A 15,171-nucleotide genomic window follows, 5' to 3' on the forward strand; every position below is an offset into this window, starting at 1 on the left:
AGGACTGAGAGGTATTTGGGAGTTCCTGCCATGTTATCCACCTTCTTGGGGGCTGCAAAAACTGGGTTCTTCCTATGGTTCTTGGATTCTTAGTTTGGGTGCAGTTTCTTGGCCTTTATTGCAGTCTTGTTGGTTTTCTATGTGTAGGACATCTTTAAGGCAGGAACTATCACAGCAGAAATAACCACAATAACCCATATGGACACACAGCTCCCAGGATTCTGGATGAGCTAAATATGTATTGTGAAAAAAGTCATGTTACAGAAAACCATCTACACTTTTAGTACAGCCTCCATCCCATTTCCTATCAATTCCATTGCAGAAAGAGAAGAGTCAAGACTAAATTTTATGAAAAAGGAAATTGTCAATTATCTAGACCTATCTTAAGGCACAAGAACAATACTGTAGTATCACTACAACTATCTTTATTTTATACTGAGGAGACAAGTAGCAGAAAAATAACTGTGTTGAAAACAGACAATATATCAATGAAATATAAAGCCCAGAAATAGTTGTAATCAAACAGAGTTACCTGATTATTTGAGAAGTTCACAAAAAATGTCTGGCTTGGGAATGGGACCCTAAGAAAGGCATGGCACTGTAAAACTGGGTGTCCATTTGTCCAACAATGAAATTTGACCCTATTCTTCAATCTGTACTTTTTTTCAACTCACAAGTTGATTGCTTATTAATAAGAGATTAGAACTTTACAAGTAATAGAGAAATCGAGGGACAACATAACTTTAATAGAAGTCAAACTGCTCATAAAATAATAACAAGAATAAGCTCTAAATTTCACTGAGTGGCAGAAAGCTTTTCATTCACAAGTCCCCATATTCCACCCAACACTACAAAACAAAGTAGCTGTGGTTGCATCCATTTGAAAATTTTCAGCACAATGGATGAAACAGTGGGATATCCAAGTGAATGGTTGAATTTACTGGTACCTATTCATTTCACAGAGGATTAATAGCATAGTATAAAACAACTGTAAATTTTAAATACCAGTAGGAAAAATGCAGTTAAGGAACAAGCAGATGAGCAGACACATTAAAATTTAAAAATTGCTAAGGGAAAACCAATATTGAAAAAAATGTTAAACTATTTGAGCAATCAGAACAGTAAAACTAAAAGATAAAATAGTTACCAATCAAGCCAGACAATAATTGCAGTTTCAATTGAGCTACAAAATGTATGTGCGCAATGAGGGAATGTAAAATATTAAACTGAACATTTAGGGCCAGAGAAGTTTAAGTTGAATTGGAAGATGGCAGTGTGGGCAGAAGGAATATGCATTTTTGAATCATGGTATCAAGATATAATACCTCAGTAATGAGGTGTGAGCTGGAGATACATGTTAGAAATATATAGTATTTAAATGTTGCTCCTCTGTGGCAGAAGTTAAGAAGGAGCTATGTCATATATGCTAATTTGTTAATTAATTAAATATCTGCAAGATACAGTAGTAAAAAACACTCTGTGAGTCAAGCACCTGCATATTAGTGCCTTAAAGTGTTCTATTGTGATAGAATGAGTTCATATTTTCAGTGCTTATTACTGTCTCTGTTACATTTTCATAATGCCCTGGGATCTAGAGGCATGTGGATAATTTAAATTCCTATTTATCCTTCATGCACATTTGTACCTGGATCTACCTTTGTACAAAACAAACAAGCTAGTTCTTCACAGAGATAGTCTGGAACACAGAAATAGTTTCCGAAAATCATTCCTGAATTTCTTTAGTAGAAAAACCAAAAGAAGGAAGTAATTTTTTTATTTCAAATGTACTATGTGTATTGAAATATCACAATGGAACCCATCATAATATGATTTGTACACATTCATCAACAAAGTATTTTTTCTAAAAATTCCCCAAAATTGCATTGTTGGTAATGATGTAGAGAAATCAAAGGATGAAGATAGCTCTTAATTAAAATTGCCTGTGCTGGTTGCTCAATCCTTAAATTCTAGCCAATCAGGGGTCTGAGACCCATGGACCTGAGTGAAAGCCAACTTGGGCAGAAAAGTCCATGACACATTTATCTCCCCTTAAGCAACAAAAAGACAGAAGTGGTGAGCTCAGAGTTCTAGAGAAGGCCAATCAAGGGTGCAAAGGAAGCCAAACACCTGTGCCTCATTCCTGTAATCCTAGCTACATCAGGAAGCTGAAAATGAACAGAAGAAATGAGAAATATGGGAAAGGACAAAGGACATCGGAGAAGGTTTAAAAATGGTTAAAAATAGTGTGAGTGACCATAATCTAAGTTTGTGATATGTAGTGTGGAACTAAAATATGAACCAGTGAGAAACACCATGGTTACATCAGATATCACATCCTGATATCTAATTGCAGTGGTCCACTTATCTACAATAAATACTTCATGAATAAATATTACTATCTATTGTCAATATCATGCATAATACTTTACTAACCCAGACTGTAATTCTCTTTATGTCTGTAGATAGCTATGAAAGTATATTAGCAAAATACCAAAAGTAGCCAAACATGTTTTAGGAAATGAAGAGAAGTAAAATCAGCTAACCATGGGTAAATAATGAGGTAAATATTGGTGCTCATGCCTGTAGTCTTAGGCACTTAGGAGCCTGAGATTTCAGGATCATGTTTTGAAGTCATCTTGGACATGGATGTCTGTGAGCCTCTTATCTCTAATTAATAACAAGAAAGTTCCAGAAGTGTAGCTGGCTTGAACGAAGAACCTCAGTGACAGTGCCCAGGCCATTAGTGCCTAGGACAAGTACAGAATAAAAAAGGATACCCAAACATACTAGTGGCATAGAAAATAAGGACAGATATATTCTATAGTAAGGAAGAGAGTAATTCCTATTGCTGCCATCTCTGCTCCCATGGGTGAGCAGGTATTTCAGATTTTATTTCTCATACCAGGATTTGGAAAGGAGTACACATGATAGAGGCAATAAGCATTTCCTCTTGGAGTAGCTATCAAATTGACTGCTAGAGTTCCTTTGAGTGTTGTAGAATCATTTTTCTTTCTTTTTTCCTTTTCTTTGTTAGCCATTTCTTAGTGATAACTTCGGATAGAGACAAATAGCCAATGGTATGGATGTGCACAAGTAAAGAAGGTCTCATCTTGTATAGATAAAGTTCTCCCATAAGGGAACTTTCATAGTGTTTTCTAACACCTCGATATAACATGAAATAATGCTTAGTTTGAAAGTCACTGTATGCCTAAAGTGAAAGATAGCAAGAGAGAGAAAGAGAGTGTGTGTGTGTCTCTAAGGGACTGAAATCAGAGACTGGACACAGTCCTTGAGCTTTTTTGTTCAATACTACCACTCTGTCACTTGAGACATATCACCGATTCCAGGTTTGGCTGATTAAATGGCGATAAATCTGTCATATTTTTCCATGCCTGGGCTGACTTCAAACATTGATCCTCAGCTTTCAGCCTCCTGAATTGATAGTATTACCATGAGCCAGCAGTCCACAATAAGAATGTGTTTCAGAGACCTCAAATTAAAGTGATACCTAAACAAAACGTCTGAGACGATTTGCCTATTGGAAAGGATATGTGTCTGTAGTCTTTTAACACAGAACTCATGAAACTGATTCCATTTGTTTGTAATAATATCACTTCATCAACTCCAGTGAGATCTGGCATGGAGTAAAGTGAATGAAATACTGTTTCCCCAGGAAAGAGGAGTTACATGGAAGAAAAACAGATACATTTTCTACCAGCATGTAGAAATTTACTCAACAGTAGATAGAAGAGGAAATAATGAAACTGAGCCATTTCTGGTGCAGTAGGGATGGATTTTCAGGGTAGAAAAGAGACGGTACACTCATCAATACTCCCGGAGTTCCCTCAGCAGTTGCCTATCCTGACAACAAAACAGTAAATAAAAATTAACTGATGAGTTACTTACGGCTTATTCTCTTCTTGTCCAGAAACATCACTGCTACTGAGATCTGTTCCTAAAGTGTAGAGGGGGAAAAACCCAGCAATCATCACATCTCCATTCATGTGTGCTCGCTTCTTCATTGTAGAAAAGCAGTTAGTGCTAGGCAAACACCTGACAAGGAGCAGAAGCTGAAGGAGAAAGAATATGAAAGTCAAAAGAGACATTCCTGAAGTATCTGCCAAGCTGAAATCCTGACCGGCAGTGAGGCCAACATTTTCAGGTATATATACATTCATGTATTTTCGTATATGTGTATATGTGTCTTTTTATTGACAGAGATGAATACTGTAGCCCCAGTTCTTGGAAATCTCTTGTAAGTCCCCAGGCAGAAAGGGTAAAACTCCTCCATGGGGCTCTGCATCTGAGACCCTGCATTGAGAAGGAAAACATAAGTTGGAAAACATGTTTACAGATTCCCCTTGTTCAACCCAGTTGTTATGATTTCCTCCAAGACCACAAATAGTGAGTATCTAGGGATAAAGTTAACTTTGATATTTGGTCCAACATCTGTGACAAGAAACTATTTGCATGAAAGCCATTTAGGATGATGCAACTGGATTGCATCAGAGGATGCCTAATCAGGTGCATGGTGAAATGGCCAGGAAAAATGTATGGCACTGGGATATCAACAAAAGCTACTAGGACATCACACACAGTGGGTCAGTTCACAAACTCAAGATCCAGAACAGCCACAGAACATTGCTTCTTGATCCAGGCAGGTTTCCATGAGAATTCCATGTGCAAAGTCCTCCCCAAATGTACCTATTTACTATTCCCGGGAAAGCAGTGCTGCTGCTAAAACCAGCAGCCTCATATTGAAGGCTCTGCAAAAAATTGCTTCTCATGTATTTTGACAAATTCACAGATCAGTTCATCAAAAATAGCCTCAATTAAATAGTCTCAATAAGTCAAGTTCAATGTCCAAATTGAGGTTTACATTTGCATTCTGATATTTCACCTTCACATAGCTAATTTTTACTAAACACAATCAAGATTTTTTTTTGACGGTCGTGGGGCTTGAACTCTGGGCTTGGGCACTGTTCAGCTCAAGGCGAGCGCTCTACAGCTTGAGCCACAGTGCCACTTCCAGTTTTCTAGTGGTTTATTGGAGATAAGATTCTCATGGTCTTTCCTGCCTGGGCTGGCTTTGAACCACGATCCTCAAATCTCAGCCTACTGAGCAGCTAAGATTACAGGCATGAGCCACTGGCACAAGGCTAAGATATTATTTTTAATGATGTACTTGTCTGAGAAAATGTGGTAATATAGGAAATTCTTTCTATGTCAAGTATAAGTCAATATGAAACCATCTGTCTGTTTTCTACTTGTTATAATGTTAGACCCAAATTCCATGCAGAGACCTCAATAGCAGAGCTACTTCAGGGAGGTGAACACACCCTGCACAAGGCTGCAGTGTTTTATACACATACATATCACAGTATAAATGAAGCTGAATATGTACTTTAACAATTAGGAGGAAAATAAAAACCTTTCTCATGAGGTTTCCAGTGGATTTTATATTTGTATACTTTGAAAATACTCGGTACTATATTTTAGTTCCCCTGAGGCTTTATTTATACTTGTACATGTATGTGTAGAGTGAAACTCACTCTCACAAAAAGTGGCAATGGTTCATGTCGTAAATCTATTAATAGTTTCATGAGGAAATCACATACATTTCTCTAGTGGTTGCATGAAATGATATTGCCATGAATATGTGCTCCCTTTCACTTCATTCTTGCCATAATTTGATATTGGTGTTCTCAAAGATAGACATTGTCACTGGAATGTGATAAAATTTAATGTCCTTTGGCTTTGCATTTCTTTAATACCAAGGATTTTCAGTGATTTTTTTTGTCGGTCGTGGGGCTTGAACTCTTGGCCTGGGCGCTGTCCCTCAGCTCTTCAGCTCAAGGTGAGCGCTCTACCACTTGAGCTACAGCACCACTTCCTTCAGTGATTTTTATTAGCCAATTATACTTCTGGATTTGAGAACTATCTTTAGCCATATTTGCCAATGTGACATGTTGATTGCTGAAGAGTAGTTTTCTGATTTCCTGTATATTCTGCTTATTAATCACTTGCCAGATGTTTAGCAGTCTGACTCTATAGGCAATCTATTCACTCTACTAACTTTTCCTTTGTTGTGCTGAAGGTTTTAATTCAATGTAATCCTGTTTGTCAGTACTTGTTCTTATTTACTGAACTATTTGAAGATTTAATCAGGAAGTTACTGCCTCAACAAAATGATTTCACTGATTTTGTTAACTGTAGTGTAGTGTTTTATCTTAAGTTTGAGATCCAACATTTCTGGGATCTAGAAAAACAACATATATTCACATTTTAGGGCCTACTGCAATACCCAGCCACAGAAAATGTTAGTAAATGTGGTCATAAGAAGAGAATCTGTGCATGAAATATTTAATAACCATATATGTTACCCTTGTGCATACACATGTTGATCCTTTGTAGCCAGTGTATTCCTGCAAGGCTTATAGATTAGAAGTCTACTTACAGCCAGCATTTGTTTCCAGGACACAAAACAGAACATAGTAATTTGACATTCATGTATTTAGTGTTTCTAAGAATGAACCTGGTATTAAATAGTTCAAAAATGGTCCAAATAAACTAATAGGAAAATCAGTGCATTTCTGATCACAATAAGTAAAACAGGAAAGATTTTTACCTGTTATTTGAATAACAGATGCAGCACCTACATATCGTTAGAATCATTGCATGTATATATTACTGATCCCACTTGGGTGTGTCAGAAAAAAACACTGCAGCCAGGTGAGCATTTTGCAAGGTTCTCTAGAACTAGACTTCAATAATTGGAATTCATGAAATGATTCAAAATATTCAATCCATCCATCCTGTCCATTTGCTGGAAATTTGTCCATACCAAATAGGCACTAAACTGTCTCTTCAAATTGTAATAACAATTCTATTTATGTGTAGGTGAAGCCTACACATTGGCTATTACCAGCTCTGTGTGTTAGGTGACAGAGAGGTGCTAGCTTAGGCTGGTCCTGTGGAGTTTGATGTCCATGGCCGTTGGATCTTTTCTGTGCCTTTATTTCTTTATGAAGAAAACGTTCTCTGATCCAGCTTCAATTATTTGATGCATGAGAAATTGAAGAATTATTTATGAAGGGACACCAAATTCTGTCTGAAAGGAATATCCCAAACCTACAATATATACAGCCCAAGGATGGCTTAAAGCAGAGTGAGAGACTCCAGTCACACAACACTATCTGTAAGAGAACTGGTTGACATCATATATCACATAGATATGAATCACCTATGGAGTAACAGCTTGGAGTAACTCAATGCACTGAGCATTGTTTACTGAGGTGATGAGGAAAACACAAGCTCTGCTGGGCTGCAGGCAATTGAGAGTTCGCCATGAACACTAGAAATCCTATACAGGTTCAGTATTTGTGAAGCTCTCATGGACTCAGCATGATGAAATTAATCCGTATTCTGGTTTGAACTTCACACCACAAGAGTTTGTTTTGGTCTGCAGAGATGGTACATTTTTTTCATCATGGTGATATTTGGGATGTGTCCTGGAGGGCTGAGGTATAGGGATTTCTCTATGGGAGAAAGAAGATAAAGGAGGGTAGGTATTGTTTTGACTTCTGTAACATACCATCATCATGACAGAGAAAGGAGGGTAAGGAATATTCAGAAAAGAGTAGGCTACCAGCCCCCTCTTTGCAGAGTTAAGTGCAACTCCCAACCTTCAGTCACAATTGAGTTTCCAATAATGTCACTGACTAGCAGCCATAGGGCCTTAGCTTGTGTTGTACTGGTCTTTGAATGGACAGCAGAAATCACTGATCTCCAGAACTCACAGAGTGATTGTGGCAGATGAGGGGAATTTATAATCTTTTTGGACTCAGGTTCCCTCCTATCTACCTCAGTTGCCATTACCTGTATTCTGGTCAGGTGGCAGGATGACTACTGACAGGTATCTCAATGCCTACTTGAAGTGTAGGGAAAGTGTACCTGAATACAGGCTCAACTGAAATTTGTAAGTCCGTCTAAGACCTGGAATGCTGTGCTCTCCTTCCCTTGGCCCAAATGGAGGTCCAAGAGACCGGGAAAGCCAAGCCTGTGGGTTTACATCCTCTAGGTGAAAAAGAGTACATTCGGTGTTTGAGGATTTAGGTCTCCACTGGGAGGAGACTTCGGTGTTTGAGGATTTAGGTCTCCACTGGGAGGAGACTTCCACACTGTCCTTGGGCCAGGAGTAAGAGGACCCTGAACTAAAAAAGGGGAAGTTGAAAAAATTTCTGCATTGAAATTTTCAGATGGAATATTATAAGCAACAAGTATTTCTTTGTCTTTGTAAAGACTTAAAACAGTAATGTACAGCACCTTGTTCCCTCATGCAGCTCTATACCAGCCCCAATATTCATTCTGGACCAAAGGCCAGAGATGGATTTACCTATATCACTGACTCTGGCACTTAGCCTAGCTATCTCTATCACCTGGTCTTGTCCTAGAGGCTGATGCTGTTCATGAAGCCCTTGTACACAAAAACATCAACAATATCTTTTTCAGAGAAGTAGCCAGTATACTGAAACTATGTATTGTGTTAACCAGTCTACCATCCCCAAGGAAAGTTTTAGAGGTCTCAGCCATTATCCCCTTTTTAACCACTTGCATTTCTTCCATGTGTTTACATATAGGCACATACTATCTACTGCATGTGAGGGACATGAAAATTTTGTTTTCCTGAGAATGGCTTAATTCACTTACAACAAGCTGAAAAGAGTTCATAGAATGATTTTTTCCATCTATACATCAAGACAAGAGCCTAATATCCATAAAACACTTAGAGTTTCAAAAATTAAACCCTCAAAAACAAACCTTCACAATTAATATAACCCAATTATTAAATGGGCTAATGACTTAAAGACAGACTTCTCAGAAGAAATAAAACAGAAGGTTCTGATAAGAAATGAAAATGGACAATAGACACATGAAAAACATTCAGTATCTCTGGCTATAAAGCAAATGCTAATTAAAACTACAATATTCCAACTCACTCTAGGTAGAATGGTTAATATCAAGAAAACTAACAATAAAAAATACTGGTGAGGATGAGGCCAAAGTAGAACTCTACACTCTTGGTGGCAAAAGAAGCCTGTTCAACCTCTCTGGAAAGTGTCATGGTGATTTCTCAAAAAAATAACCATAGAGTTACCTTATGATCCTGCATTTCCAATAGAACATAAAAAGGACACAGTCAAGCCACAAGCAGAACCATGTTCATTGTAACATTACTTTCCATAGGTAAGATACGGAAGCAGCACAGATGTCCCTCAGTGGATGAATGGATCAAGAAAATTTGGTATATATACACAATGAAACTGGAGTCATCCATTAGAAAGAAAGAAATTATACCATTCATGAGGAAATCCTCAATAACTTTTCCTCAGTTATTATTTCTGAGATATATTAAGGTCCCAGTTAATTCCAAAGAATAGGACATGTTTGTTATACTTTATAGTTTCTCATTATTTGGCTGGTATTAATTTTTGGATGGGGAGATTTATTTTAGTTCCTTTATTTAATAATTCCAGGGTTGTTAACAAGCATTTTTGGACACCATTAATTAGGATCACCTAAAACCATAATTTTTCAGTGCTTATTTTAAGAAATAGCAGGTGTCTTACAAAATATTCATGTTTCTTTTTATAAGCGAAGAATTCAATTTTCTGACCAGAGAAAAGAGTCTTTATTTATGTCACCAACTTATGATGATAGCATTGATGAAAAAAAATAGAAGTAAGCCAGGCGCTGGTGGCTCATGCCTGTAATGCTAGCTAGTCAGGAGGCTGAGATCTGAGGATCATGGTTCAAAGCCAGCCTGGGCAGGATAGTCCCTGAAACTCTTATCTCCAATAAACCACTCTCAAACCGGAAGTGGTGCTGTAGCTCAAGCGGTTGGGCACTCAGCTTGAGCTGAAGAGCACAAAGACAGCACCCAAGCCCAGAGTTCAAGCCCCACAGTGGACAAAAAAAAAAAAAGAAGTATGCACTGCAGAATTCTCTTTTGGAATAATGATACACATTCATTTTCTAGTCCCATCACCTTGTTTTACTCATGGCCCCTTTACCACCAATCATAGTTAACATACTTTTTCATATAACACCCATAATCCTGCCCCCAGCAAATGATAAGAAGCCAGGTGCTAGTGGCCTCAGCCCATATTCCTAGCTACTCAGGCAGCTGAGATGTGAGGATCATGGTTTGAAGCAAGCCTGCGCAGGAAAATCCATGACTCTTTTTTTGGGGGAGGGTGGGTCCGGTCATGGGGCCTGAACTCTGGGCCTGGGCACTGTCCCTCAGCTCTTCAGCTCAAGGTTAGCGCTCTACCACTTGAGCCACAGCGCCACTTCCGGCTTTTTTCTGTTTGCTTATGTGGTGCTGAGGAATCTAACCCAGGGCCTCATGCATGCAAGGCAAGCACTCTACCACTGAGCCACCTTCCCAGCCCTCCATAAGACTCTTATTTCTAATAAACTACTCAAAAACTTGCTCAAGTAGTAGAGCACTTGGCCTTGTGCAAATGAAGTAAAATATGAGGACATATTTATGAGCATTAGACACATACTGTTTGTCAAAAAAGACATGCTGTTATATGAATCTATTTAATTATTGAGACACACAGTAGCTGATGATCGGGGAAAGTTGGAAACCAAGGCTTGGGGCATAGTTGCTACTTGAATGAAAGAAGAAAGTAAAATCTGAAAGAAAATATTGTTCTTCCTATGTTTAATTTTATTTCTGATGCAATGAAGATGTAGGTATAAAACAATCTGTTGTCATAAGCATCTGCAAAATTGTAAAGAAATGCATTACAACAATAAAGTAAAATGCTGGAGAGACAAAGAAGTATTAAATTTATTGCTGGCAAAATTGGTGAAAGAATTCCCCTGTAGAACCCCAAGATAAGGACACAAGTGTTTTTCTTTCTTGCTACTCTTTTTAATGTTTTTATCATGTACTATGTGATTTTTTCTTGTTTCTTTGATATGTTCTTCCCTCGTGGTATAACCCCTGTTTTCACTGTATTTGATTCTGGTGCCCTGCATCTTGCACATACATTTTTCTAATTTGGGGAGGGGAAGGGAAATAACAAAATGCTTAAATAAGGATACAGGTTGACCCATTGTGGCATTGAGCTATATGAGACATTATGTTGAAAATGAACTTTACAACTTCAGCTAGGAGTAGGGGGGAGGGCTACAGGATGAGATGGGGAGGTGGGGGTGACGGGATGGTAGGGAAAAAACAAAGGAGCAAGTAACAATGCTTGATAGGAAATGTCCTGATTACCTTACCCATGTATCTGTAACCCCTCTGTACAGAAATTTTACAATAAAAACATTTAAAAATACAAATCACAGCATTCAAATTTGTACATGGACATTTGCATTTTGTGAGGAAATTTTCATTTGTGGAGCAGGAAAATATTACTTACTTGTTATTTTGTCAGATAAATTAATCTGATATCATGCCAGGCTGGAAAAAATACATACCCTATTACAATAATTATTAAATGAGTAAATGGCAGAATGCTGAATTCTATGCTGCTGCTTACCAAGCAATATCCTTATTGTCACACGTATCAAGAAAAAGAGGGCAAGCAGGAAAATAAAATTATTGTGATTCCTTGAAGTTTCTAAGTATTTTTAAGAGCTTTGTTAAAATTTTACTAACTAATCTGATTAAAACCTCATATGAAAATTTTCTTCCATATAGCTTTTCAAAAGCATAAGCAATAGAGTTGTTTGGAATCTCTTATTGAGATTCTATATATTTGTCATTGGATTTAAGAATGGCATGTTCCTAATGAATGAAATGAAAGAATCCAAATGAGATAAAATAATCTTTCAGATTCAAAGCAGCAAAAACCATAAATGTGAGATTAAATATCTAAATCAGTTTAACAAATATTATGGTAGCCCCACACATCTGTATTAATTCTGAAGCTTCATAATATTTTTTTGTGGTTCGTGGGGCTTGAAGTCTGGGGCTGGGTGCTGTCCCTCAGATCTTCAGCACAAGGCCAGCACTCTCGTACTTAAGCCACAGGGCCACTTCCAGTTTTCTGATGGTTAGTTGAAGATTGGAGTTTCATGGACTTTCCTGCCCCGGCTGGCTTTTAACCACAATCCTCAGATTTCATCCTCCTGAGTAGCTAGGATTACAGGAGTGACCCACCAACGCCTGGATAGCTTCATCATTTTTAACTAAAAATTGATTCTGAGAATCAGTGAGACTGAAAGACAGAAGATGGTTTAAATATATACTGGATTGTTGCCTTTATGAAATCAGATTTAATTCTATATAGTCAAATAAATGGGTTCTTTTGAACTCCATACACAATACCTGTAAGTAGTCAAGCGTAGGTGATAGATCCTGTGTGCAACATGTAAAACTGATGATGAAAGATATGAGTAAGATGTAACTGAGAGCAAGCACCCCAAGAACAATAGCAGTGAGCATGGAGAAGCAAAGAACCAAGAAAGCCAGAGCCAGGCCCTAGGAATCTCCAAAAGCTAGGAAAATTTCAATTGTGATAAGTGACTGATTTCTCTGTGTGTTAGCATACTGATGATGTGGACACTTCATACACCAGTTGATATCTGGTGAGAAGTAAAAACTACTACCATATTTGGTGAGTATGAAAAACAGTTCAAAAGTCTATTCAACTGGTACAGTAAAACACCCATGTAACATTAGATTCTGATCTCAGCAGTGAACAGGTTATCCTAACTATAACCACCTAGACTCCTACTGGCTCCCCTTCTGAAATTAATCAATCACTTCTTCAATGCTGAAATCTGCCATCTCTAGAATTGTTTTCCATCTACATCAGCCATGTACACAGCTCCTTATTTTCTTCATAGAACAAGATACATGACTAAAGTCTATCTTCAATCTCCTATTTCTTGAAAACCATCTGTATAGAAAAATGCATTTGGCTGCTTTAGATAGCCAATAAAAATGGTGTATCCTGAACTATGAATGTCTTTCCTTTTAGTTATCATTCCCAAGGATTTATTATTATTTCTTCATCTTACATGACTAGAGTGTTTTGCATCAACAGACATTCTCATAGCTTTGCTGAAGTAACAACCATAGCTAACCAACAGGATTGACTTTTACCCAGTGCACATCCATTACTACCAGGTTATATCAAACATTAGAAATGAGAAAGGCTGAATATATTAAACACTACATAAAATTCTGCTGTGTTATGTCATTTCAATATTCATTTTTGAATGCTGACAACTTGCTAATTTAATTCTGACTCAAACCTTGTCCATTTGGAAACTGATCAAATTCTTAAATCATTAAGGCCTATGTCTCACTTTTCAATTTAAAAACTATAATTCAGCTAATGCCATAAATCACACATTTACAACATAACAGATAGATTAATATCACATACATGATGGAATATGTAAACAAAGCAAAATAAAGCTAAACCAATGTTCATCACTCACTGATCCTACACTTCTGATAGTACAGAGTAACTACTGCACGGAAATCATGGAAACGTCACCTCAAACCAGCCAGCTCATAGAAGGTGACTCCAAAATACCCAATGTTCCTTTGCTTACAAACAACTCCAGAAAGCAAATTTCAGCACAGGATCTTTCTCCGCCTTTGCTCTAATAAATTTCAAAATAAATAATACAAATCAGCCTTGATAAAGGTACGATGGAATTCAGAGGCTCTGAAAATCTTGAAAAAACTTTCAGGGGCCACACAAGACCCTTTGGTAAAGTTTTAAAATTCACGTCATAGATAGGGACACAAAAGAGAATTTTTTGTCACCTGCCCTCTCCAAATCTTTTACAGTGTAGTAAGAGTACCAAATCTAACAACACCTACCCAGCCAAAAGTGTTTAAAGGCTTGAAAGTGCATATATCCTTAGAAAATCAAGCTTTTTATTTCTATCCTTCAGGCATATATTTACTTAACTTTTAAAACCCTGGACTTTCAGGGCCCAGAATTCCTAATTAATCTCATAATTGCTGTACAGTCTGCTGTACATTAACTTTGTAGAACTTTGCATGTATTCCAAATACTTTCTCTTACATAAAACTTGTTAAAGACGTTAAAAAGACACTTAACAATGAGATGATGAAATATATTGTCCTTGGAATTCTCTTAAAACAAAATCTTTAAGATGAATTGAATTAAAGGTAATTTTTTGATCTTATACCTAACATAAATTTTCTAATACTATAACCAGGACTCATTTTTGGGTAGCCATGAGTAGCTGAGTACCCTACCCTCTGAGTTCAAGTACCTGTTCTGATCATTCCTAAAAGCTATTTTTAAACAGCCCTTCCAAGTAGGACTCTAAGTGCATGTGAATGTAATTACCAATGTAAGAACCCCCAAAATTAAAAGAGACCAATAAGACGCTTACTGTTATGCTCAGATGAGCTGCGGGCCAAACAAAACCAAAGGCCTATCACAACAGACAGATAACACTTGTCATCATCTACCCTAGCAATAGCTGAACCTCATCCCCAAATTCTTCTTCAAGCTTAAGGTGATTTGCAAAAAGTTCCTTACCAGGGTGCCAACTCCAAGCAGCTAGTGCTGTGGAAACCAGGAGTTGTTTCTGTTAAGCGCACTGCTGCCTTCTAATCTATAGAATCTAAAGATATAATGGAGAATCAGGGGTCCTACTAAAAAGGGCCTCAAGGTTTCACAAAATTAAAGCTGCTTTCTAACATTGACATTTGGGGACATTGCAGCCTACTGTGGGCAGATGATTTACTGACTGAAAGGAGAGGTCCTCCCATATTTCTTTTTTTTTTAATTTATTTTATTTTATTTGTGAACATACTGTACAAAGGGGTTACAATTACATGGGCAGGATAATACGTACATTTCTTACCAAGCATTGCAGCCTCCTCCTTTGTTTATCCTTCATATCCCTTCCCAGCCTCCCCCCATCCCCCCAGTCCAAATCCTTCTCCCCCCACCCCTGCACAGACATTGTAAAGCTCGTTATGGACATGACAACTTGTACTTCTCATTGTTAAACGACTTGTTTTTCCCCATCTCCTCCACAAGTTATACCGACATCAAATATAGTGAAAGCAGGGGTTATACTGTGGGGGAGGGACATACAAAGCAACAGAGAAATAATCTTATAAATTCATTAGAAACACATGCATGA

At 37.6% G+C, this 15,171-nt stretch overlaps 1 protein-coding gene across 1 annotated transcript in view; it reads right to left on the bottom strand.

Moving 5' to 3' along the window:
• The window catches only part of LOC106001804 (vomeronasal type-2 receptor 116-like), a 46,759-nt gene that overhangs the window by 10,261 nt on the left and 21,327 nt on the right, over positions 1-15,171 (bottom strand). The window contains 3 exon segments of the mRNA XM_013036780.1: positions 3,907-4,070; positions 4,229-4,311; positions 7,954-8,213. Of these exon segments, the coding sequence (XP_012892234.1) occupies positions 3,907-4,070; positions 4,229-4,311; positions 7,954-8,213 (507 nt within the window).

The sequence above is a fragment of the Dipodomys ordii genome, unplaced genomic scaffold, assembly GCF_000151885.1.
Source record: "Dipodomys ordii isolate 6190 unplaced genomic scaffold, Dord_2.0 Scaffold437, whole genome shotgun sequence".
NCBI classification, from domain to species: domain Eukaryota; kingdom Metazoa; phylum Chordata; class Mammalia; order Rodentia; family Heteromyidae; genus Dipodomys; species Dipodomys ordii.